A 24,409-nucleotide genomic window follows, 5' to 3' on the forward strand; every position below is an offset into this window, starting at 1 on the left:
TTAGCTTATCCAATAAATACATTTTATTCTTTAAAATTTCCCCTATTTCACTACTCGATAGTTCTGGCCTTTCTTCACTAAAAATTAATTATTTCATAATACATAATTCGGATAATGTTCTCGTTTGTTTATTTTGAAAATAGAATCATTCAAGATTCTAAACATATAAATTTTATCCCATAATTATTTTTTTATAATTTTTAAATATTTTCCAAATTCAGAATAAGGGATTCCAAAATCATTCTATCCCTGTCTCACTAAACTTCAAATATCTCATAATGTAAAACTTGTTTGCTTGCTCTGTCTCGTTTATGTGAAAATATACTCATTCAGCTTTAATTTCATATCTTATTCTTTCTCTAATTAGATTTTCATCATTTTTTGTGATTTTTCAAATTCACACAACTGCTTCTGTCCAAAATTGTTTTGTTGCTAAATTTGCTCGTTCATAATTTCACTTACTCCATTTCATCTTACCGACGGTTTGATCAAATATCGAGCACATTGTTCATAAATTTTCACACTTATACCTGCACTCATTCATCATATTGTCATATTCAATTACACTTAGTCGTTACATGATCTCATGTATTTTCACTTTGTCAATTTCCCGATGAACACTTTGGAATAATAATAGATACACGGTGGATCAGCACACAGCACCACCCTTATAGTCAATGATACTAGGTGGAATTAGCACATAGCAACCACCTTCATAGTCAATGGTACCTGGTGGAATCAGCACACATCAACCACCTTTATAATCAATGATACCCGGTGGAATCAGCACACATCAACCACTTTCATAATCAATGGTACCCGGTACACGTAGTAGCCTTCACATAGTACTACACACGTGACCATTACTATCTCTTTCACATAGTGGCCTGCACACAGTCCGTGCCACACATGCGATCATTATTGTCACTTCATTCGTATCTTTTCTATCCCGGAGGTTCAACCGGGAATTTTTTCACTTTTCTTTTTCACAGATCAAAGTCAATTTCTCGTCTTTCTTGATTTATAATAACACATTTAACTTATTTAACATTCACATTTTTCAATTTAGTCCAAAAATCACACTTTGGCAAAATAACATTTTTGCGCCTAAAGTTTCACAAAATTATGATTTTGCCCCTAGGCTCGTAAAATAATTTTTATTCAATTTCCTTTCATTTTAGGCCTAGCCAAACCATTTTCATAACTATAGCATTCCACAATTCTCACTTATTCACACACTTGTGACATATTTTATAACTTTAAAAAATTAATCCTTTTAGGCATTTTCATCGAAAATCACTTAGTAAAAGTCGTTCCTCACACTCCAAACATTCATATTCTTCCATAAAACATCAAAATCCATGCATATCATTCATGGGAAAATTTTTAAACACAAACCCTAGTTCAAAATAATGGTAAAAGTAGGTAAATCTTGTTACGAGGATTTCAAAAACATAAAAATCATTAAAAACGGGGCTAGAACGGACTTACAATCGAGCTTGGAAGCTTGAAAAACCCTAGCCATGGTTTCTCCATGTATTTTTTTGCCAAGGGGTTGGAGATGGAAAAAATTGGCTTTTAATTTTGTTTTTAATTCATTTTAATAACTAAATGACCAAAATGGCCTTAATGAAAAAACTTTGGAAACATGCCTAACAATGTCCATTTTTGTCCACCAACTTAACCAATGGTCTAATTACCATATAAGGACCTCCAATTTAAAATTTCATAACAATTGGACACCTCTAACATGTATAACTCAACTTTTTCACTTTTTACAATTTAGTCCTTTTGACTAAATTGAGTGCCCAAACGTCAAAATTTTCGAACAAAATTTTCATGAAATCAATTTGTGAAATCGTAGACTATAAAAATATAATAAAAATAAATTTTTTCCTCGTCAGATTTGTGGTCCCGAAACCACTATTTCGACTAGCCCCAAAATCGGGCTGTTACAATTCCTTATGTTTTTTCCCAACCCAATGTAAGATGTTGCTTAAAAGAATTAAGATTGCTAGCTTGTAGGTACCAGGATTAACAAAACTTCTTTAGCTACTGGACAGTCTCTGAGGACATGCAAAATATCTTCGGTATTGTGATGACAAACTTGACAGGATGTATTTTGGGCAATCCCTCTGCTGACCATCTCTAGGTTGGTAAGCATCATTTGCTTGCATACTAACCATAGGAAGAAGTGGACGCGATGTGGTCCTTGATATTTCCAGATTTTCTTCCACCTAGTGTCTCATGCACTCCATGTTCTTTCTATTATTAGCTAATATGCGTTTTTGACTGAGAAACTCTTGTTTTTCGTGTATGTCCAACAAATTTTATCAAGTCTTGCTAAAGGATGTGGGGGAGGTATGTTCACTATCTTTTGTATTATCCCTTCTAGTAATTTTCTTGTAAATGCTTGTGGATTTTAAACTTTGAAAAAATTATTTTTTTATAATTTTAAATAATATGTTTATTTTTAAGTTTTTTTCTGAGTTTTATCATTTTCTAACTTCTATAGTTTTGAAAATTTTCTTTCAGAATTTTGAAAAAAATTATTTATTTATCTTTTAAATTTTAGCATTTCTAATATTTTTAAAATTTTATTGGTCAAAATTTTATTTTTTTAAATTGATTTTCAAAGATCAATTTGTTTTTTTTTCAAAATTCATAGAAATTCAATGGGTACACCAAAGTAATAAAAGTGAAAAAAAATGACTAAACCTGAATTTTTATAAATATTTTATTAATGTAAAGTGGATATCCATTAAGATAAAAAGCTTATGTACTTTAAAGACTCAAATATCATTAGAAGTACAATTTTATATCATTTATACTTCTTTTGCTTATAAATATAAACTTTAGAAAAAATATTATAAATAACCTATTGATGAATAAAATACATATCTCTCTCTTTATTCTCATATTTATTGATACTTTTACTTTCTTTATTCTCAACTTAATAATATGCTATCAGTCCAATAATTTTTTAAAATAATCCAAATATGAGATCTATGCTTGTGCTTAAAACAAGAGATGAAAGGAACACTCTAATTCATGTCCTCGGTTTTGGCAAATTCACTTAAGACTATATCGTCCTTTAATGGAGAGTAGCCTAAAGTCGTGGAACCAAGTTGTTTGCAATAAAGTTGGCCATGATTTTCAATCTTAGCACATATTGTGGTGTTTTGAGATAGAGTCTCATCAGATTTTCCCTGAACTAGATGATTTGACCCTGCTTGAGCTTTATGTTTAGAAAATTATTATTTAATGATTCATATTTAGATTATCTTTTTAATTCATGGTTAATTATGAAAGATCATAATAATTATTTTTACCAATAAAAGTGAAAACCTAAAAATAAACAAAATAATAATAAAAAATTTCATGATACCCCTTCAAAGAGAAGAGCTAAATTATGTTCTCAATATATGGAAAATCAATGGTTATGTATTTGTTGTATACTTGATTATTTACTATCCTATTAATATTTCTTAAAAAGAATTAAGCATATATATCATGTAGACAATTACTAGTACATGCTATCTTTAGAGATAAAAGAACATTTTTCTTGTTCGGTAATTAAACAAACCAAGCTTTGGTGGTGCAAGATTAATTTAAGTCTCCAGAAAAGGTAACATGCTAATACCTAAATAAACAAAGTGATAATTAATTTATTACGTTTTGTAAGTCTCAAAAATTATTATCTTTTAAAAAGATATTTGTTATAAATGATATCATATGGGGGTTGTGGGTGAGGAGAAGATTACCTTCTACATATGATCTATTATATTGGGTAAGAATTTTGTATTTAAAAACACTGCCTTTTACTGTAGTCGTACTATGATATATTAGTATTGGTAAATCACATGCGTGTTAGGATTTTTGTGTCCTTAGCATAGTAATTTATCATATTTGATAAAATACTAAAATGGTAACTTATCATTCATGGAAATTATAAAATGTTATTCATTATTTCTATGTTGGATTGTGCTCAATAGATTTTGCAAGTAAAAAGTATAAGCAAATATTAGTTCATTGATTACCTAATGTTTAACTAATATTAAGATGCATTATATGGACGAATTAGAATGCAATAGGTAATCTAAATTGTCCATAGTTTGTATAATTATATTAAACAAATGATTCAAATAATAGGGGATTATTATGTCGTGTATGAGTCCAATTAGGGAGATAGCTTGCTTTGGCTATCAAAGTAGGATTGATTCCCAGAGACATACACATAGGTATGATTGTCTGAACTGAAAATACATTGGACAAATTCCAAGTTGAATTAATCCTAGATGCATTTCTATATTTATTCAATTGTGACGTTCATGGTGTGACTGTTGAGATTTTGTGCCTTTAGTGTAATGATTTCGTCATGGTGCTTGTAATTTTTCAAAAAGATTGATAAATCAATTTACATAATTAAAAGTACATATTTTTTTATTATTATCATGCCTAAAGCATGCTAGATCCATTGGTTCTACAAATGAAATTTTTCATTAATATGTGCTAAAAGCAACAAGTTTTAGTCTCATTCTTAATGTGTTTTTTGGGTGATTATTCAATGTTAATGGTGAATTTTATACTCCTAATCCTTTAAATTCATGTTTTTATACTTACAAGAGCATTTGGGAGTAAAAGAAGTGAAAAACGAGTGAAAACTAAAAAATCAAAGTAACCTATAGGGGCCACATGGGCTGCCACAAGGCCATGTGGTAGGTCATGCCGTTTACACGAAATTGTACACAAAACTTCGTAAAAACATTATTTTTAGATTTTTCGAGCATTCTAATACGTATATATGACAAAAATAAGAAGATAGAAGAGAGTTTTCATAGAATAATCAAGAAAAACAACTTGAAAAACACCATTGAAGTTGCTTCTGAAGTAGATTTCTGTCAAGATTGAAGACTCCCAATTAACTTCTAAGGAGATTTTAATGATTTTCTTTATTTCCTTTGGTTGTACTAAATTTTGGGTGATTTTATTTGCAAGAATGAACTAATTTTCTAAATACTTAGAGAAGATGAATCCTGTGATGAATTCTGTCATTCGATTTTTATTTTACGCAATAAATACTTTGATCTTGTTCTCAATTATCTGTGCTTAATTCTTGGTTTAAGATTTCGAGATTATTGATCCATGTTTGATGTGCTTGAATCAAAGAAGGAATAAAACCTGTTTAAGAGTAGATCTTGCGTAATTGAGTGGAGTTGCATGCAATCCTAGAAATAGGACAATATAAATCTACTAGACTAGAGTAAAATCTAATAGAGGAATCCATAGATCGAGTTAATACGATAATAGGGTTTTTAATTATAAAGAAATTTCAATTAATCAACCTAGAGTCAGTTGCTCTTACTCTCGAAAGAGATATTAGCACAATTTAGGGATTTCTACAGATCAAGATGCTAAGTAAAGAAATTGCGTAATTTAGATTGATAATGACAGATGAAATCTAGGTGAATTCTTTCCTGGGTATTGTTTCACATCTTGATTGTTAATCGTTTACTTTCCTAATTTGTTCTTTTTCATGTTAGTTAGTTAATTAATTTAATTAATTTTAGTTTTAATCAATCTTTTGAATTTATCGATTAAATGATAGAAAAACAGTAATTACTAGTACTTTTAGTCTTCGTGGAAACAATATCTTTTCTCACTGTTGCTATTGTAACCTCCTAAACTTTGCATAGACGTTATGTCTAAATTAAGAAGACTACACTAGCCACCGAAATGGCTAAGCTAACTTACATTACTTTTGAAGACCTTAAATAAATTCATTTTAGAGAAATTGTAGTTGTACTTTGAGTTAGCTTAAAAGCATTCATTCATTAGGTCGTGTATACTTATGATTCATTTTCTTATTGATAGTGTTGTTTTAGAAAAACCGTTTGCTTGTCGGTCTTCTTTAAAAAAAACTCGATGTTAAACTAATGCAGCGGAAAAATCATTTTTTAAGTCATTTTGGAAACTTAGTTGCCTTATCGATTTCTTTTCAAAAACAGTTCCTTTGCAATGCAGCGAAAACTGGGGAACAATATCAAATTTTAGTTAAACCTGATATCTTGCATTATTCAGTTATTATGTTTGAGTAATCCATGCAAGTAAAAATCTCAGAAGAAAAGTTACCAAGCTATAGACCAAAATTCATTAAAAATTACAAATTGAAACCAATACAGACTGATTAATATTTATTAAATAATTCGAGGTCCAAGGTGATTCTCCGAATGTCTAGTCTGGTCCTAAATTAAAGGTTTACCTGAAAAGTTAAACACTATTGGGGGTGAGCTTATGAAAAGCTCAGTGTGAGTCAAATAATTATTTAAACGGAAAAAAAACATAAATATCGAATACAGTGAAACATATTAGCATTAACAGAAAAAAATAGAACCATCATAGGAATTTCAAATCATTACATAGCCATTATCAAATTACTGTCAAACGGTGTATGAGCATGAGACATCATCCATTCGAGTAAGAATCATTAATTTTGATAGCATTCAATATAACCTTTGAATATGTCATGAGCATGATGAAATGCAAAGAAGTTCCTATCCAAACCATCTTCTACACACCACGAGTTCCCCAGAACTCGTCATCCAAACTCCAAAACATTATGGGCTTAAGCCCATTGTGGTTAAAACTATCGATAACAATATGCAGAAAATTCTGCCAGTGAAAATGCAGACAAGCTGCCAGTAAAAATGTGATAAATCGCCATTCCCCTCGGTACTCCAGGTGCAGTGCACTAACTATGAATAATGTAGACTTAATATGTTGCTGGTACTCCATAGAACACCTCCATCAATCACAAAATTCCAACCTAATGCATATGCAATATGTCACACAATCTCATACATGATCATATCTCAATACTTTTCACATTCATTTGACATCTCAGTATGTCCTCAATAATCACATCTTTTCAATAAATAGAAACAGTGTTCCAATCTTTGAAATTACCATTGTGTTGGTATCAATCAATATCATTCAATTTCACATACTTTACGAATTTTCATTGTGCATAAATAGCACCCTTTTTAGTACACAATAAAACAAATATCTGATGCATTTAAATCATACATAAGCTTAATACCTCAACACATTATATCATTCATTCAAAAATTCTCGTATCTCATAACTCAAATGTGCAATTACAAACTCAATCAAACATTCGTAATATCAAACTAGCAATTTTTCCAACATGTCAATCTTTTAAGGCTCGAAACATACTTGGTTCGGCCACCCACAAAATCAATAATTTGGCTATTAAGCCAATTTAAACAGCAAGCTAATTTATCAAATATAACATGATATTTAACATTTTCAAATAATTTTATGAGTTTAGGACTCACACCTTATTTTTCGCTTCCTTTTAGCACGCTAGCGAATCTACCAATTTTCCTTAATAATTCCTTAAACGAACCTAAACCAAAATTCAATATAAATTCAATAAATTTACCATTAAACCAACCCCCAAACACCTACTTATTAGTCCAACCCAACTGTTGAAATTATAACTATTTTATGAATCAAAGCTAGTTAGATTCCTTACATTGTATCGATACGAACCATACGTACAATCATTCTTTGTCTTTATGGATGATTTGGGGTGTTTGAGTCAGCACGTAATTCAATAATATAATGGAAAATCAGTAGCTAATAATGATTAAATTCGTTCATTTAATCAATTCATAACCTTTACCCAACAACTATGTCAAAATAACAAACTAGTAACCCTTAATTGCACTTACGCTTCACGATTTGTGAGTTTCGAATGGCCAATCGATCAAGAACGTTTTTCCCTAATTGAAATGTGATTAAAGGCTGATTAGGAGGTTTCAAGAAAACAACTTAATACTGGAAAAATATGGGTAACACCCAAGAAAAAAAACAACCCCCTTTCTTGCACATAGGCGCACGCACCACCACCCATAGTGGCCAAAATTGGGGCTGAATTTTACAACGGTTTTAGATCTCATTAAAATATGGAAAAATACCTTTGAAATAAATTAAAACCCCCCAAATTGCATATCTATAAATTTTTGTTTTTAATAGACAATATTAATCAAGAAATTGAAGACAAAAGAGATCTTACCCAAACTAGTTGAGAGAAATGGAAATTTCACTTTCTTGGCAATGTTTAGGATCAATCCTAGGGTTCAAAATTTTAGATTTGAGGCTTATTTAGATGAGTATAAGTGGAAAAAATATATTAAAGGATATGGTGCACAATATTGATGCAAAAAGAATAAGAAAAAGATGGTAAAATGAGAGGTGTAGGTGACGACGACAATGGGAGAAAGAAAGAAAATTGAAGAGAAAATAGGAGAGGAAGGGGGTGAACGGCTAGGGTAAGGAAAATTTGAATTAAAGGCTGAAAAATAAAATAAAAAGTTGTATTTATACTTGGGGTTCAAGGGTATGGATGACACACACATTAAAAAAAACAAGGGATTTTGCAAAATTTAATTATTTCGGAAGAGAAAGGATTTGAACTTGGGACCTCATTTAATTTCCATGGTTTCTCATATTTTTTTGACCATTAGGATTTTTCCTCATTCATGAAATAATTTTGAAATATTTATTTTAAAAACAAGGTATGTCACATATTAGGGTTTAAGGCAAAATTTGTAGAATAATAAAAATGATGCAAGAGAAGTTGTTTGAACTTGGGTTTCAAGAAACGTTTCACTAACACTAAACCAACAAACAAATACCTCATTTATTTCCTAAAAATGCATAGGTAATTTTTAAAATTAAGGCATGACCACTCTCTCTTGATGCACAAACCTGATTCTACTAACCCCCAATTTTTGGGGTGTTAAAGCTATACTATTAATTGATAGGTGCACTTGCCTTAGATTTTTAGTTGGTTTCATGGAAATCAAGTTTTTGGTACCATTTCCAGGGACTAAAATATTTGGAATACTTTATTTCTATTAATTTAGCCATTTTTTATTTTAATATTTTGTTTTTAATTTAATTTTTACATTCTAACTTTTAATTTGTTTGATTCTGACAGGTTCTTTTGGTTTATGACTAGAGAAAACCTATTGGAACCGCTAGTTTCTAATAGTGAGATTGAGAAAACTACTCACAAAAATCAAAGAGAAGTTAGAGAAGCAAGGTAAAGTCAATAGACGGTCAAGAGGAAAATGATATTATTGTGGAGATGGAAAATAATCAAAATAATCAGCAGCCTCCTATAGCTTCTACTCCTCATACTATGTATGATTATGCTAAGCCTACTCTGATCGGGGCTGAATCGAGTATTGTCAAACTGACTAAAGCTACAAACAATTTTGAGCTAAAGCCGTACACAATTCAAATGGTGCAGTAATCAGTTTAGTTTGATGGGTTATAAGATGAAGATCCAAATGCTAATTTGGCTAACTTTCTAGAGATTTGTGACACATTCAAGATTAATGGCATTATTGATGATGCCATACACTTACGTCTATTCCCATTCTCTTTGAGGAACAAGGCAAAATAGTGGTTGAATTCACTTCCAAGGGGTTCTATCACAACTTGGGATCAGATGACTAAGAAGTTTCTGTTGAAGTACTTCTCATCGGCTAAAACAACTAAGTTGAGGAATGACATCTCTTCTTTTGTTCAATTTGAGTTGGAGACATTATATGATGCACGAGAGAGATTTAAGAATCTTTTGAAAAGGTGTCCTCATCATGGGTTACCTTTATGGTTTCAAGTACAAACCTTTTACAATGATTTAAATCCCTCGATTATGAAACTAATTAATGCAGCAGCTGGCAGAACATTAAATAATAAGACACCTAAGGCAGGTCAAGAGTTTACTGAGGAGATGACACTAAATAACTATCAGTGGCAAGTCATGAGAATAAAGTCGATTAAAGTAGTCAATGTTTTTAATATAGATGCATTTTCTATATTGGAAAGTCAGATGAAAGCACTCAGTAAAAAGATTGATGGTTTGAGTTGCAATAACGTGATGAATCTGGTAATGCAATATGATACAGCTAGAGCAGGGATAATCAATCTGGATTGTTTAACGTTTGGTTCTAACATGGAGCATGAGCAAGTCAACTTTATGGGTAACAATTCTAAACCTCAAAATAACCCTTATAACAATAACTATAATCCAGGATGATAGAATCATCCAAATTTCTCTTGGGGTAGACAATGTAATCAAATGCCACAACCCCCTTTGGGCTTTCAGCAACCTTATTGTCGCATGTGAAATGATATGCGAATTATGCAGGTATACACATCGAATCAAATAATAATGTGATACGTAAGATCGTCTCCACAGGGATCAATAGGTATAAAATGGTCAAGTTATTATAACAAAATGTAATTAATGCTATGGCAAAAACAATAATAAGAATAAAATGGTAATTAAAGGAATAATGATGTGCGAAATATGTAAACAAATAAGTAAACAAATAAGAATGGTATGGCAGATATGCTATGGCAAAGGATAGAGGGTCTATGATGTTGAGTTGGTAGGTTGGGATTACTAAAGAATCTACCTTTACTTCCAGTCATGCCTCAGCAAAATTAGACTCAATCTACTGCTCAGAACAAATCTAAAATGGCCTGCTTCTTTCGAGAGCAAAACTTCAACTTACCTTGCCTATAGCAATATATGTCTATAAGCCTTTAGCACGATCCCTTGCACTATTTTATCTTCATTCCATACAAACATTGCTCTATGTCTAAATTCTACTATGGATATTTGATCAAATACCCGCTTGTATCATTCAATATCAGTCCAATTAACCCAACCTTTTTAGTATTAGATTGAGTTTATGAGCATGCTGCACAGTCAACTATGTCTAGAGATCGTCTGTATACAATTTTGGAAATAAAAAAAACTGAATGAAATAGTTAATTAATTCAGATCTAAGCTTCAGTCATTAAAGAAAATAAGAGTCTCATCAAGTAATCTCAACCCCATGAGATTTAGCTCATGGGTTGGCAAATAAAATCCAAATCCCAAGATATCATTTGACAACATTTTCATCATTTAATTGCACGAAGAAGCAAATTAAGAAAGTAAAAGATGAACTTCAGGAAGTTTTCTCTCACCTAAACTCAGTTTTCTCTCTTGTTTTTTACCTGGCCTTATACATACTCAAATATATTCGTATCTATTTATTATATTTTTTTACTAGGGGATTCAACTTGTCACATGATCCTTGACTCGACAATCATAGAGGAGCACACACTGAACTGTTAGATACTCAACCATGTCACGATTTGAATAGGACTCAATTATGAAGCTAAAGCTTTTGACAAAAAAGATGGATGCAATAAACAACCAACCCCTTAGCTACTCAATCTATTACTACAATGGAGTGCCCCTAAACTATTTTTTTTCCTTTTTTTCACACTCTTACTCGAACCTACTTTTCTAATCAACAACACAATGGAGCAAACAAACTGTTGCTAACCTACTAGGTAGCTTTGAGCATTGGAGTATTTTATGGTATTTCTTAGATTTTTCTTCTTCTTGAGTTTTTTTAAACTTTGCCACTTTATTCATTATTAAGTATTGCCATTTTACCTAATTTAGCTTCAAGAGTCTCTAAGTTTGTTAAAATAAGCTTACAATAGATCAATTGTAATTGGAATTAGGACAGGCTAAATTTAGGGGTCAATGTGCAAGAAAACTATCCTAAGCCAAAATCACCTAATCCACCATCACAATTTTCTAAATTTATTCAAGAATTAATCTCCTCATCGAACATTACAGAAAAAAATACACTCATCATAGTCTAAACAATTATTTGCAGTTATGTGTGTTATGGCAAAATGAATGACAAAAATACTAAAGCAGACATGCTCCAAAAAAAATCTAATGTATTCTAAATGCTCAACACACCCCCAAACCTAAGGGATACATTGCCCCCAATGCATGTATAAACATGATTCATGAATGCAAGGACATATATATGTACACAGAATGATGCAATAAAGGGAGAAAAACTTCCTTATCTTAGAGCTGAATAATGTTAATTTAATTGCAACGAGTGGACTTGCGTGCACTATGCTTATAACGCATCAACCTTTTTAGTGAATTAAGTGGTACATCCTCCTCTTCTTTGTCAGACTTGGTGATATAATTAATGATGCAATTGATTTTGTGGTCTTGTGCAGCCATTACTTCTGTTGGCATAGGTGGGACAACTTCAATACTATGCCTCAATGGTGCAGAGGTAGGATTTACTTCTTCCGTTTCCTCGTGATCAGTTTCTATGCTAACTGGTTGAGTCATGTCAGCTTCTTCAGGTGCTTGGGTTTCTTTTTCTTCAGTAGTAGACTTGGTGCTTGCAGGCTCTGCCTCGCCCATCTCTTCCTCAATAGATGCCTACAGTTTCTTAGAGAATTTATAGAATGCAGGCATAGGCTTAGTGAAATTCTTCTGAAAGGACCTCTTCAGGGAAGCATCTCTCTTCTTCGTATATGCCCAAAAAATGGCCTTTTTTTTCACTTTTTCAAATTTCGTAGCAATTTAGAGTTGCTGAGTCTCAAAGAGATTGAACTGCTTCTACAATTGATCAAGTGTGTTGATCCCTTGCTGCTCAAATGAACTGTTAGAGGTATAAGATTTTGATGTGACAAACGTATTGCAAACTCTTCTTCCACTATTGTTTCTAGCAAACCGATAGGATAACAATCTTCATTTTCATCAGCAAATTTCAAGGCATCAAATACATTAAAAGTAAACTACTGATCATTTACCCTCATGGTCAGTTCACCTTTCTGCACATTAATTAAAGTCCTGCTTGTGGCAAGAAAAGGTCTTCAAAGAATAATTGACACATCCTAGTTAACTTTACATTCTAAAATAAGGAAATCTATAGGAAATATAAATTTATCTAATCTTACTAGTATGTCTTTAATTTTACCTTCCGGTTGGGTATAGGATCGATCAGCCAGTTGTAACGTAACCGTAGTAGGTCTTGCTTTCCAAATTCCCAACTTCCTGAAAATAGACTAAGGCATTAGATTTATACTCGCTCTTAAATCACATAATGCCTTACCAACATAATGATTCCCAATTGATCCTAAGATAGTGAAACTCTCTGGGTCTTTCAACTTGGGAGGTAATTTATTAGTCAACATCATTGTGCACCCTTTAGTGAGAGAAACTGTCTCAAATTCTCCCAATCTGTACTTCTTTGACAATATGTCTTTCATAAATTTCACATAATTGGGCATCTTCTCCAAAGCTTCAACCAGTGGTATGTTGATGTGAAGTTGTTTATGGACATTTAGAAATCTTTTAAACTAAGCATCTTGTTTAGAATTATGGAATCACTGAGGAAAAGGTAGAGGTGGTCGTCCTTGAGGTTGTTGATATTGTTTTGTTGTGGCATTTTTGTTGGCAACATGATCTGATTTCTCTACAACATTATTTTGTTTAGTCTTTCCAGACACAGTGTGATATTCAGAAGTTTTTGAAATCTTTCCATTCTTGCAATCTAATTTTCCCCCTTCTACCATGGCATCTTTAATGATTTCATTCAGCTAGTCCCACTTTGAAAATAATTGCCTTAAAATGCTCCCCCCTTTGTGCTCTCGAATTCTCAGTATCACTTGGTAGAGTTCCTTATAGTCTCGAACTCAAACTATTTGCTATCTACCTTATTTGATTCTCAAGTGCTCGAAAGGATGCAGCTTGACATTGAATTATAGCATCATTATTGGCCATATATTCTTTCAAAAAAGCTTAAATAGATGAAACTGATGTCTGACTTTGCTGGGCATTCTGCCTTGGCATAGGTTTAGTATAACTAGGCGGTGCACTAATGGCATTTTATCTTGTAGCATTGTTAAAATTCCCCGCACCTTGATTATTCTAACTAAATTTTGGATGTTGCTTTCACCTTGGATTATACATGTAACACACAAATGCTAGATTTTATGGGCATTCGTCAAACTCATGGTCTTCCCCCACAATAAACACACGCTGGCTTGACTGCTTTCATCTCTTGAACTTCAGTTGGTCTCTTTATTGTTTTGATCATATTAGTTAAAGATGATACCTGGGCAGTCAATGAACTGATTGCATCAAGTTCCATGGTGCCAACAGCTCTCCTGCCAGTCCCAACTCACGTGGTAGGATATTGATAATTAATATTGGCAATCCGTTCTAAAATCTCATATGCTTCATTGTAAGATTTATCCAACAAGGTACCATTGGCGGAAGCATCAACTACCACTCTCGTTTGTGTATTCAACCTATTATGAAACATCTCCATCTATGTCTAATGCTGAAACACATGTATTAGACATTTATGAAGTAGTTCTTTAAATCTTTCCCAAGCTTCATACAACGTTTCATCCTCTAATTGCTGAAAAGAGTGATGTAAGCTTGGCATTCTTGTTTGGCGGATTATATCATAGCAAAAAGCTCTGGCAAAGATCATTCCATGATGCCATTGTCCTTGACGGAAAAGCATTCAACCATGCTCTTGCTCGATCTCTCAAGGAATATGGAAACAATTTAAGCCGCAAGGTGTCTTCAGGATCACCCTGTTGTCTAAATGAGACACAAACTTCTTGATTAAATGCAAAAAGTACATATTTTAGGTAATATAATTGGTCAAATTATGAGAATGCAACATTGATTTTCTCCATTTTAGATTGAACTTTATACAAGGGTGCAATTTAGGGTCTAAAGAGAAAAAGGATAAGCAATTGGGCTAGATTGAAGAAAGGACCAAAGAAGGCGGGCCAAAATAGAATTTTTCCAAGATGTAATTAGTTGAAATTTTATTTTGACTTAGTGGGAAATTACGTAGGGATTTTTGATATCATGGGAATATTTTTCCTTGATTTTCTATGGCTAGTGGCCTCTAATTAGGCAAATTTGTTCAAGGCCACTAGTATAAATTAAGGATCGATTGTCTAATTGGTTTTCCATGAACACATTGGCGTGCCAAGTGGGGATTGTTGTTTGGTTCCGTCAAGGGAAGTAGTAACCGGATTTTAATGTCCCACGCGGTTGAGGACATTGGTTCGAGCTAGGCTCCTCTAGAATGCAAAGCTGTCGGAGTTCTAAACCATGAACGTTTTGTTGCTTGTTTGATCGGTAAGGGTTAGTTATAGGACATTCCATAAATAATTTACACAAAGAAGAGTTGGTGTCCAATGCGTCCTTGGTAGCTATAACTAGCTTATTGGAAAAGAGGAGTTCATCTAATTTCGAGGATCGGTTCAAAGACGAGGAAAAACCCGTGCCTGAAGTTGAGCTAAGTTTAATTAATCTTTCTTCAGATTTATTTAACTGTTTTTATTATTTGTTTTCAGCTTTTGCTTTTTACGCATTTTTTCTGTTTATTTCAGGTTTTCAATTTTTATCCTCCCCCCAAATTTCTTGGGCACGACAACTGCCCAGACACGAATCTGGTCGAGAAAGAGCAACAATTTTACATGAGCCCAGTCTTTGAGGGATCGACCCTACTCCCTATACTGCTCAAGTTTGCAAATTAGGTGTATGATTATATTGGTGGAATCGAGAACCATCAGTTTTGGCGCCGTGGCCGGGGACTAGCAACACTTACAATTGTTTAAATCGTCTTCATGACCAGATCTTAATCCGGAGATCTCGAATACAACCTACAGATTAAGAGATCGGCATGAGCATGATGAAAAAAGACGGAAGCTCTTTAACGTGCAAGTAAAACATAATTTGAGCTAGGACAAGGGATCCTAGAATCCGACGTCGAAAATTTGAGCCGAGCAATTCGTACAGAGGCAATTCGACGTGGGAAACAAGTCGAAGTTGTTGAACCTGAGACTGAACCACTTCTTGAAACGAAATAATAAAAAGACAACCTCAATGAAACAGAAAGGATGGTAAACCGAACCATTCGTCAACTAGCGGTTGCTCCCAACGAGCGAACACCGTTATGCATCAACTATCCAACCGGAGAAACCCCGCTCGAGTTGAAGTCAGGCCTAATTCACCTTTTGCCCACTTTTTGAGGCTTGAAGAATGAAAATCCACACACTCACTTGAGATAATTCCACATGGTCTGCTCAAGCATGAAACCTCAGGGAGTAACCGAAGATGAAATTAAACTCGGGCCTTTCCTTTTTCTTTAGTTGATACAGCAAGAGAATGGTTATTTTACTTACCCCCCGGTTTTATTACAATGTGGGATGACTTATCTCGTGTATTTCTTGACAGATTCTTCCCAGCGTCGCGAGCAGCTGAACTTAGGAGAGACATAGCGGGAATTCGCCAAATGGAGAATGAATCGCTCTACGACTATTAGGAACGGTACAAAAAACTGTGTACAAGTTGTCCTCAACACGGTTTGACCGAACAATCACTTCTTCAATATTTCTACGAGGGTTTACTCCCTATGGAAATGAAGATGATTGACACTGCTAGTGGAGGGGTGCTTGTCAATATGACTCCTCAAAGGGCAAGAGAACTGTATCCACTATGGTGGTAAATTCTCAACACTATCGGCCAAATTCAGAACCGACAATACGGGTTAATGGGGTAAACGTTTCATCCTTAGAGATAAATTGGATAAGCTTACTAATATTGTTCAATCTTTGCTTACAGAAAAGAAGAATTTGACCCAATTGTGTGGAAGTCCTACGTCTGAACATCCGAAAGATTTGTGCCCAACCCTTAATGACAATTCAACGGCACATGTTGATGCTGTCGGAGTTTTTCTGGGACCTCCACAAAGACGCTATGATCCTTTCTCCAACACTTACAATTCAGGGTGGAAGGATCATCCCAACTTGAATTATGGAGCTAATCCCCGATATAATTCATCATACCAACCGAGACCTCCACAACCGCCACAAAAACAACTTAAGCCGACCACATCTCTAGAAGCTGTTGTGGAAAGACTTGTTGTTGATGCTGCAAAATATCAACAAAGGACAGACGCATCAATACAAGAGTTAACTAATCAAGTTAGTAAACTCTCGATGATAGTTAATCATTTGGAGTCTCAAGGTAAACTACCTTCTTAGACAGAGCCGAATCCTCGACAGAATGCAAGTGCAATACCTCTTCGTAGCGAAAAGGTTCTAGAAACAATTCTAGAAACAGTTCCAGACAAAAGTCATAGGCAAGACAAGCAACAGGAAAAGCAGATCTCTGATCCAAAAGCCAGACCGAAATTAGAAATTAAGAAACCAGTCGTGATGCCACCTCCTTTTCTAGGGAGGCTCACAAAGGATAAGAAAGAGAAGGAGGAAAAAGAAATCCTCGAAACATTCAAGAAGATGGAGGTAAATATCCCTTTGCTCGACGCTATAAAACAAGTCCCTCGTTATGCGAAATTCCTCAAGGAATTGTGTACTAGCAAGAGGAGATTAATAGGTAACAAAAGATTAAATGTAGGAGAAAATGTCTCTGCAGTACTGCAAAAGAAAGTTTCGGCCAAATACAAGGACCAAGGTATGTTTGCTATTTCCTGTGAGATAGGTAATGTAGGTATTAAGAAAGCCATATGTGATTTAAGGGCTTCCATTAATGTTATGTCTTATTCTATTCATAAGTTGATTAACGCGGGTTTTTTAAAAGAGACAGGAGCAATAATCCAGTTGGCGGACAGGTCAGTCGTCTATCCCGAAGGGTTGCTTGAAGAAGTCCTTGTTAAAGTTAACGAACTAGTTTTCACTGCAGATTTCTACATTATTGATATGGAGGATGATAACCTAACTAATTCATCTAAAATTTTGCTTGGAAGGCCGTTCTTAAGTACTGCAAGCGCAAAAATTGACGTTTGGAGTGGAACACTCGCAATGGAGTTTGATGGTGAAGTCTTGAAATTCAATGCCTACGAAGCTATGGGTCATCCTAACTCACTATTAAATATTTCTAGTATTGATATTATGCATTGTTTAACTCAATCTTATTTCGAATATCATGACTATGATGTGTTGGAAACTGTCCTTTACAGAAGCATTGACATGGATGTTTTAAATTATCTCGAGGAATAAGCAATTATAGAAGAACCGTTGCGAGAAATTGTCAAACACTTAGAGACATAACCATCATTGACGAACCGAGGTAACCAATTTGAACTATTACCTTTCCAAACTAAAATGTTGCCTTCGGTTTTGTAGCCACCAACCTTGTAGCTTAAAGCATTACCGGACCACCTTATGTATGTCTTTTTGGGAGAGAAAGGTACTGTACCAGTGATAGTGTCAAACAAACTAACCAAAGACGAGTAGGAAAGTCTAGTTCGAGTTCTGAGAGATTATAAAGAAGCTATTGCTTGGACAATAGCCGACATAAAAGGGCTAAGTCTATCCACTTGTATGCACTGAATTTCTATCGAAGATAACACGAAACCATAGAGAGAAACTGTTAGATGCTGGAATGATATACCCGATTTTTTATAGTGATTGGATTAGCTCGGTTCATGTCGTGCCTAAGAAAACTGGCGCGACAGTGGTGAAAAACTCGTCAGGAGGGCTGGTCCCTACTTGAGTCCAGAATGGATGGAGGGTTTGAATCGATTACAGAAAGTTGAATGTAGCTACCCGAAAAGACCATTTTCCACTTCCCTTCATCGATCAAATGCTCGAGCGATTAGCTAGTAAGACCCATTATTGTTGTCTCGATGGGTACTCGAGATTTTTCCAAATTTCGATGGCTCTTGAGGATCAAGACAAAACAACTTTCACATGCCCCTTTGGAACGTTCACATATAGACGAATGCCGTTTGGACTCTGTAACGCTCCGACCACTTTCTAGAGATGTATGGTGAGCATATTCTCCGATTATGTAGAGAAAATCATTGAAGTCTTCATGGATGACTTCACGGTGTACGGTAACTCTTTTAACGAATGTCTCGATAATCTTGCTAAGATATTAAAAAGATGCCTAGAATTAAATCTTGTTTTAAATTATGAAAAATGTCACTTCATGGTTGAAAAAGAATTAATTTTAGGTCATATAGTTTCCTTAGAAGGAATTGAGGTCGATAAGGCAAAAACGGATATTATTAACTCATTACCTTACCCCACATCTGTGAGGCAAGTTCGTTTGTTTCTTGGCCATGCAGGATTTTACAGACGATTCATGAAAGACTTCTCAAAAATCGCGCAACAACTTTGCAGTCTGTTACAAAAGGATAAAGAATTTGAATTTGACCATACTTGTAAAGACGCATTTGACGTGCTGAAGCAGAAATTAGTCTTTGCCCCCATAGTGGAACCACCAAATTGGAACTTCCCATTCGAAATCATGTGTAACGAAGTGACCGAAGTGAGGGAGCTGTTCTTGGTCAAAGAATAGGGAAAGAGCCTCATGTTATCTACTGTACTTCGAAGACTTTGGATGCTGCCCAAAGTAATTACACAACCACTGAGAAAGAATTATTAGCTGTTGTGTTTGCTTTAGACAAATTTAGATCTTACTTGTTGGGAACTAAAGTGATTATCTTTTCTGATCATGCAGCTTTGAAATATTTAATAGGGAAGAAGGAGACAAAACCTTGACTGATTAGGTGGATTCTACTCCTATAAGAGTTCGATTTTGAAATCTGGGATAAAAAGGGATGCAAAAACTTAGTAGCTGACCATCTGAGTCAATTACCGATTCCAGTAGATGACACACTTTTGAAAGAAAACTTTCCAGATGAAAACCTATTTTCAGCCAATGCGGTTCATCCTTGGTATGCAGACACAGTAAATTATCTCGTTACAGGTACTGTTCATTCGGAATTACCAAGGTCTAAAAAAGATAAGATAAAGAAAGATGCTCGGTATTACATTTGGGATGATCCTTACCTTTGGAACCATTGCTCTGATCAGGTAATTCGACGGTGTGTAGCAGAAATAGAGGTACAATCCATCTTAACTTTTTGTCATTCTGATGCATGTGGAGGACACTTTGGAACTAAACGCACAACACATAAAATTCTCAAATGTGGACTATTTTGGCCAAACATATTTCGTGATGCCTTTTTATTTTGCAAAACTAGTGAAAGGTGCCAAAAGTTGGCAACCTTAGTCATCGAAATGAGAAGCCCCTTACTCCTATTCATATTTGTAAAATTTTCGATGTGTGGGGCATCGATTTTATGGGTCCTTTCGTTTCTTCTTTCGGTAATTTTTATATACTCTTAGCTATTGATTATGTTTCTAAGTGGATAGAGGTGAAAGACACTCATAATGATAATGCTAAGATTGTGGTTGACTTTCTTAAAATTTCTATCTTTTCCAGGTATGGCACTCCACAAGCATTAATCAATGACAGAGGAACTCATTTTTGTAATAAGCTCGTAAGTGCAGTTATGGAGAAATATGGAGTGACTCAACGAATTGCCACTAATTACCATCCACAGACAAACGGGCAAGCTGAAGTGTCAAATCGAGAAATCAAGTCCATTTTGGAAAAGACAGTTAAACCTAAAAGAAAGGATTGAATTTTGAGACTAAATGATGCACTTTGGGCTTATAGGACAGCTTACAAGGGACCAATAGGCATGTCACCTTACCGACTCATTTTCGGTAAACCATGCCTTCTCCCGGTCGAATTAGAGCACAAGGCATTTTGGGCAGTTAAGTAGTGTAATATAGAGATGTAGTCTGCAGGAAGGTCTCGGAAGTTGGACATTCAGGAACTCGAGGAAATTAGAAATGATGCATATGAAAATGCTCGAGTTTATAAAGAAAAGACGAAGGCGTTTCATGATAAGTTAATCACGAGAAAGCAATTTTCAATACGACAAAAATTTCTCGTATACGACTCCACCTTAAAAATTTTAGCTGGTAAGCTTTGATCCAAATGGATAGGTCCATTTACTATTACTAATTTATTCTCAAATGGTGCAGCGGAAATTCAAAGCGAAGAAACTCGGAAGTGCTTTAAGGTGAATGGTCAACGACTGAAACCCTTTTACAAGAATTTTCAAACGCACACAGTTGAGGAGATTGTTCTCGAGGAGCCCAGAACTTGAATAACAGGTCGTCGAGCTAACGACGTTAAACAAAGTGCTATTGGGAGGCAACCCAAATTTTTCCCTTTATGCTAATAAAATTATTGGAAGGTAAAACGGAAAGTGAAAATGCATGTCGAGGATCGGTTTTGTCTAAGGAAAGACTTGGTACTTAAGAATGTCCATTGTGACTCACCTCTCTTTCCTAGGAACTTACCTGGTGCATTTATCACGACTATTTTACTAAATCCCATAATCTTGGTTTTTAATAATTTAAGCATAGCATTAGCTAAGCTATAAATTCGAGAAATAAAAATTATACATTTTATTTTATTTTATTTTTCTTCATTCTATTTTATTTTATTTTGCAGGCAGACCTTCCAAGAAAAAATTGAAACCCCCATGTTAGCCCACAAAATTCCTTCAATTTCAGCCAATGACCCACCATTTAACACCGTGGACACACCTACGAGGCAACCCTCCACGACGTTGAAATACATGGGGAGTTTCTTTTTCTCTCTTTTTCCTACTTATCTTTACTTTTCTCTTTAAATTACATTGGGACAATGTAAAATAAGTAGGGGGAGGGAAACATAAATTGGTTCTAATTTTCTTATTCGTTATCATTTTTTTAACATGTTTCGCATGGAAGGTAAATAATTTCCTTGATAAAGTAGGATGATCCACTTATGGTTTGAAATATTTAGCTATTTAGATCTTTATGTATAAACTTTTCAATAGCTTTCTCACGTAAAAAATAAGAAAAAAACGCAAAAAAACACACAAAAAAGAAGGAAAAAAAGAAAAGAAAAGAATAAATAATACTCCTCTGATACGAATGTTAAGAGTGAAAATTGGGGTTGTACACCGGACCGAGTAACCGGAATATGGTGCTTGGGTTGTCATCATGTCTAGCGTAAAAAGGTCCGTGTGGCTGCTCAATTTATTTGCACTCACTCCGCTAACAAAGTATCATGAGTAGGGCGAAATAACCCGCTCAAAGACATCCGAATTGAGTAACCAAAACATGGTGCTTGGGTTACCATCATGTCTCGTGTCAAAAAAATCGAAAATGTCCTAAGTACAAAAATAAATAAAATGAGAGGTACTCTTCCTTATTTCTTAGGCTAGGTTAATATGTAAGGACTAAATTGTTGAATTGTGCAAACCATGGGGGTCAAATCCTATTATGGAGGAAATTTTTCCTTTTGTAGATACATACAAAATGCTCAAGGACTAGCATGAACTAAGTAGAGGGGATTTGATTAAATGCAAAAGGCACATATTTTATGTAATTTAATTGGTCAATTTATGAGAATGCACCACTGATTTTCTTCATTTTATATTGAATTTTATACAGGGGTGCAATTTAGGGTCAAAAGAGAAAAAGGAGAAGCAATTGGGCTAGATTGAAGAAATTAGCAAAGAAGGCAGGACAAAATAGAATTTTTCCAAGATGTAATTAGCTAAAATTTTATTTTGAGTTAGTGGGAGATTATGTAGGGATTTTTGATATCATGGGAATATTTTTCCTTAGTTTTCTATGGCTAGTGGCCTTTAATTAGGCAAATTTGTTCAAGGCCACTAGTATAAATAGGGGCTACTATGTTCATTCATTCATCAAGTGTCGTGTAACTGCCTAACTTGCAACCCTTTGAAACCTACAGAGGACACACGACCCTGTGTCATTTTCAAGCCATTTCTTTCACCCAAACGAAGCTCACACCTACAAGCCATTTGCACATAAAATCAAGCATCAAAACATACCTAAAACATGAATGATAAGATTAATTCAATATGGTATCTATCGATACAACCAATATGCCAAATGTCACCTAAATCACAAATCATCAAATCAACCAAAACATAAACACATTTAGCATAAATCAACCAGACACAACTACCTCTTTTCATGCCAAGCCATAGTACAACTAACCATATGCCAAACACATCTAAACATACCAATTTAGCTATTCAAAACATTTCATCACTTAACCATTTCAACTATCAAAGCACCAAAATGCCAAAATTTCATCAACCATGTAACCACATATTTGCATATTAAACACAATAACTAAATCATCAAACATAATTCACCTATACATGCCATTATAACCATGACTCAAAACATCAAAACCTACCGATATAGTCACTAGATAGTGTGATAGATCTCTGATGAGGTTCTAAACTGAACGAGCATCTGATTATCTATAAAACATGGGAAAAGAGACTATGTAAGCATGTAATGCATAGTAAGTTCGTATAACATAAAACACAACTTACCATTGCATTTCATAACATTACAATTTAACAAGGCATAATCAAACTTTTAGCTTGGCACAATTCAGTGGACTCAAGAGGTAAATTCTTACTTGACGCTAGATTCGTGCATAGATACGAATGTTTTGATATCGAATCAATCAAAACAGTAACATCAGTATCAAAGAAAAAAATGCACTGGTAATAACAATTGGCACTGAAGCTTCCTCACATGCTTGAATCGCGTAAGCTCTAGCCGGTGCTCGTGCCTCAGATCTCATAGTAGAGTCTTTTGTTCCAGTATGGCTATTGCTAGCATTTCCAAGGTTCCGAGGTGGTCTGCCTCTCGTGGCAGTATTGCTCGGTAGAACAATTTGAGTTTTTTCTTTCTCTGACCTCTTCATACAATCTCTGAGATAATGTTCAAACGAACCACATCTGAAACATGACCAATTTTTTAGTCTGCACTTACCAAAGTGTCGTCTATTACATTGTTGGCAATTAGGTCGATTTTCTTTAACACTACCTACACTCGTTATAGATGTAGCCTAAGGTTTTAAACTCGCACGCTGTTTACCTCTATCTCTACTGGAATATTCCATTGAAGTTGTCGAACAATTATGATGTTCTTTCAATTTCTTCGATGATGACTAATATGATTTTACAATTGTTCTCTTTCTCGAATCTCTAGCTTCATAATCAACTCTTCTCTTTTCTTTGCTAAGCTCTTCGGCTTTATGCACTAGATCAACTAAAATGACAAATTCTTTCAATTCAAGTATCTTGACAAAAAGCTTTATATCTTAATTTAATCCGTCTTCAAACCGTTTACACATGGAAACTTCAGTTGGTATACACTTGGAAACTTCAGTTTGTATACACTCCTGGGCATACTTCCTCAGTCTAAAAAATTATCTTTCATACTTAGAAACTTTCATTCGACCCTCCTTAATGTGACAGCCCAAAATTGACCCTAGTCGGGAAGTGGTTTCGGGACCGCTAAACCGAGTCACCGAAATGTTTGAATGTGATATTTATTGTCTAGAATATGTAATTATGAATGTGTGAAAATTTCAAGCTTCGATTTAGTCGATTGCATGTGAATTTAGTCAATAGGACTTATGTGCGACATTTTTGAAATGTGATAGGTCGAAGCATAAGGACCTATTAGAGCATGAAATAAAAAGGGGGACTTGCATGTCAAATTCCCCCCCTAACTAGTAGTG

The 24,409-nt window shown here is 34.4% G+C and overlaps 1 protein-coding gene and 1 non-coding gene across 2 annotated transcripts; one reads left to right on the forward strand and one right to left on the reverse strand.

Annotated features, from left to right (window-relative positions):
- Nucleotides 1-9,592: 9,592 nt before the first annotated feature.
- On the reverse strand, nt 9,593-9,699 carry LOC121220505 (small nucleolar RNA R71). The gene has a single exon (XR_005917710.1). It is a non-coding gene; the product is annotated as a small nucleolar RNA R71 (small nucleolar RNA).
- Nucleotides 9,700-16,373: 6,674 nt separating this feature from the next.
- On the forward strand, nt 16,374-17,973 carry LOC121220325 (uncharacterized). The gene is made up of 3 exons (XM_041100004.1): nt 16,374-16,441; nt 16,530-16,938; nt 16,999-17,973. Exons 1-3 carry the CDS (start codon nt 16,374-16,376, stop codon nt 17,971-17,973), a joined length of 1,452 nt encoding a protein of 483 aa, XP_040955938.1.
- The last annotated feature ends 6,436 nt before the right edge of the window (nt 17,974-24,409 follow it).

Source organism: Gossypium hirsutum, chromosome D08, assembly GCF_007990345.1.
Source record: "Gossypium hirsutum isolate 1008001.06 chromosome D08, Gossypium_hirsutum_v2.1, whole genome shotgun sequence".
Taxonomy (NCBI): Eukaryota; Viridiplantae; Streptophyta; class Magnoliopsida; order Malvales; family Malvaceae; genus Gossypium; species Gossypium hirsutum.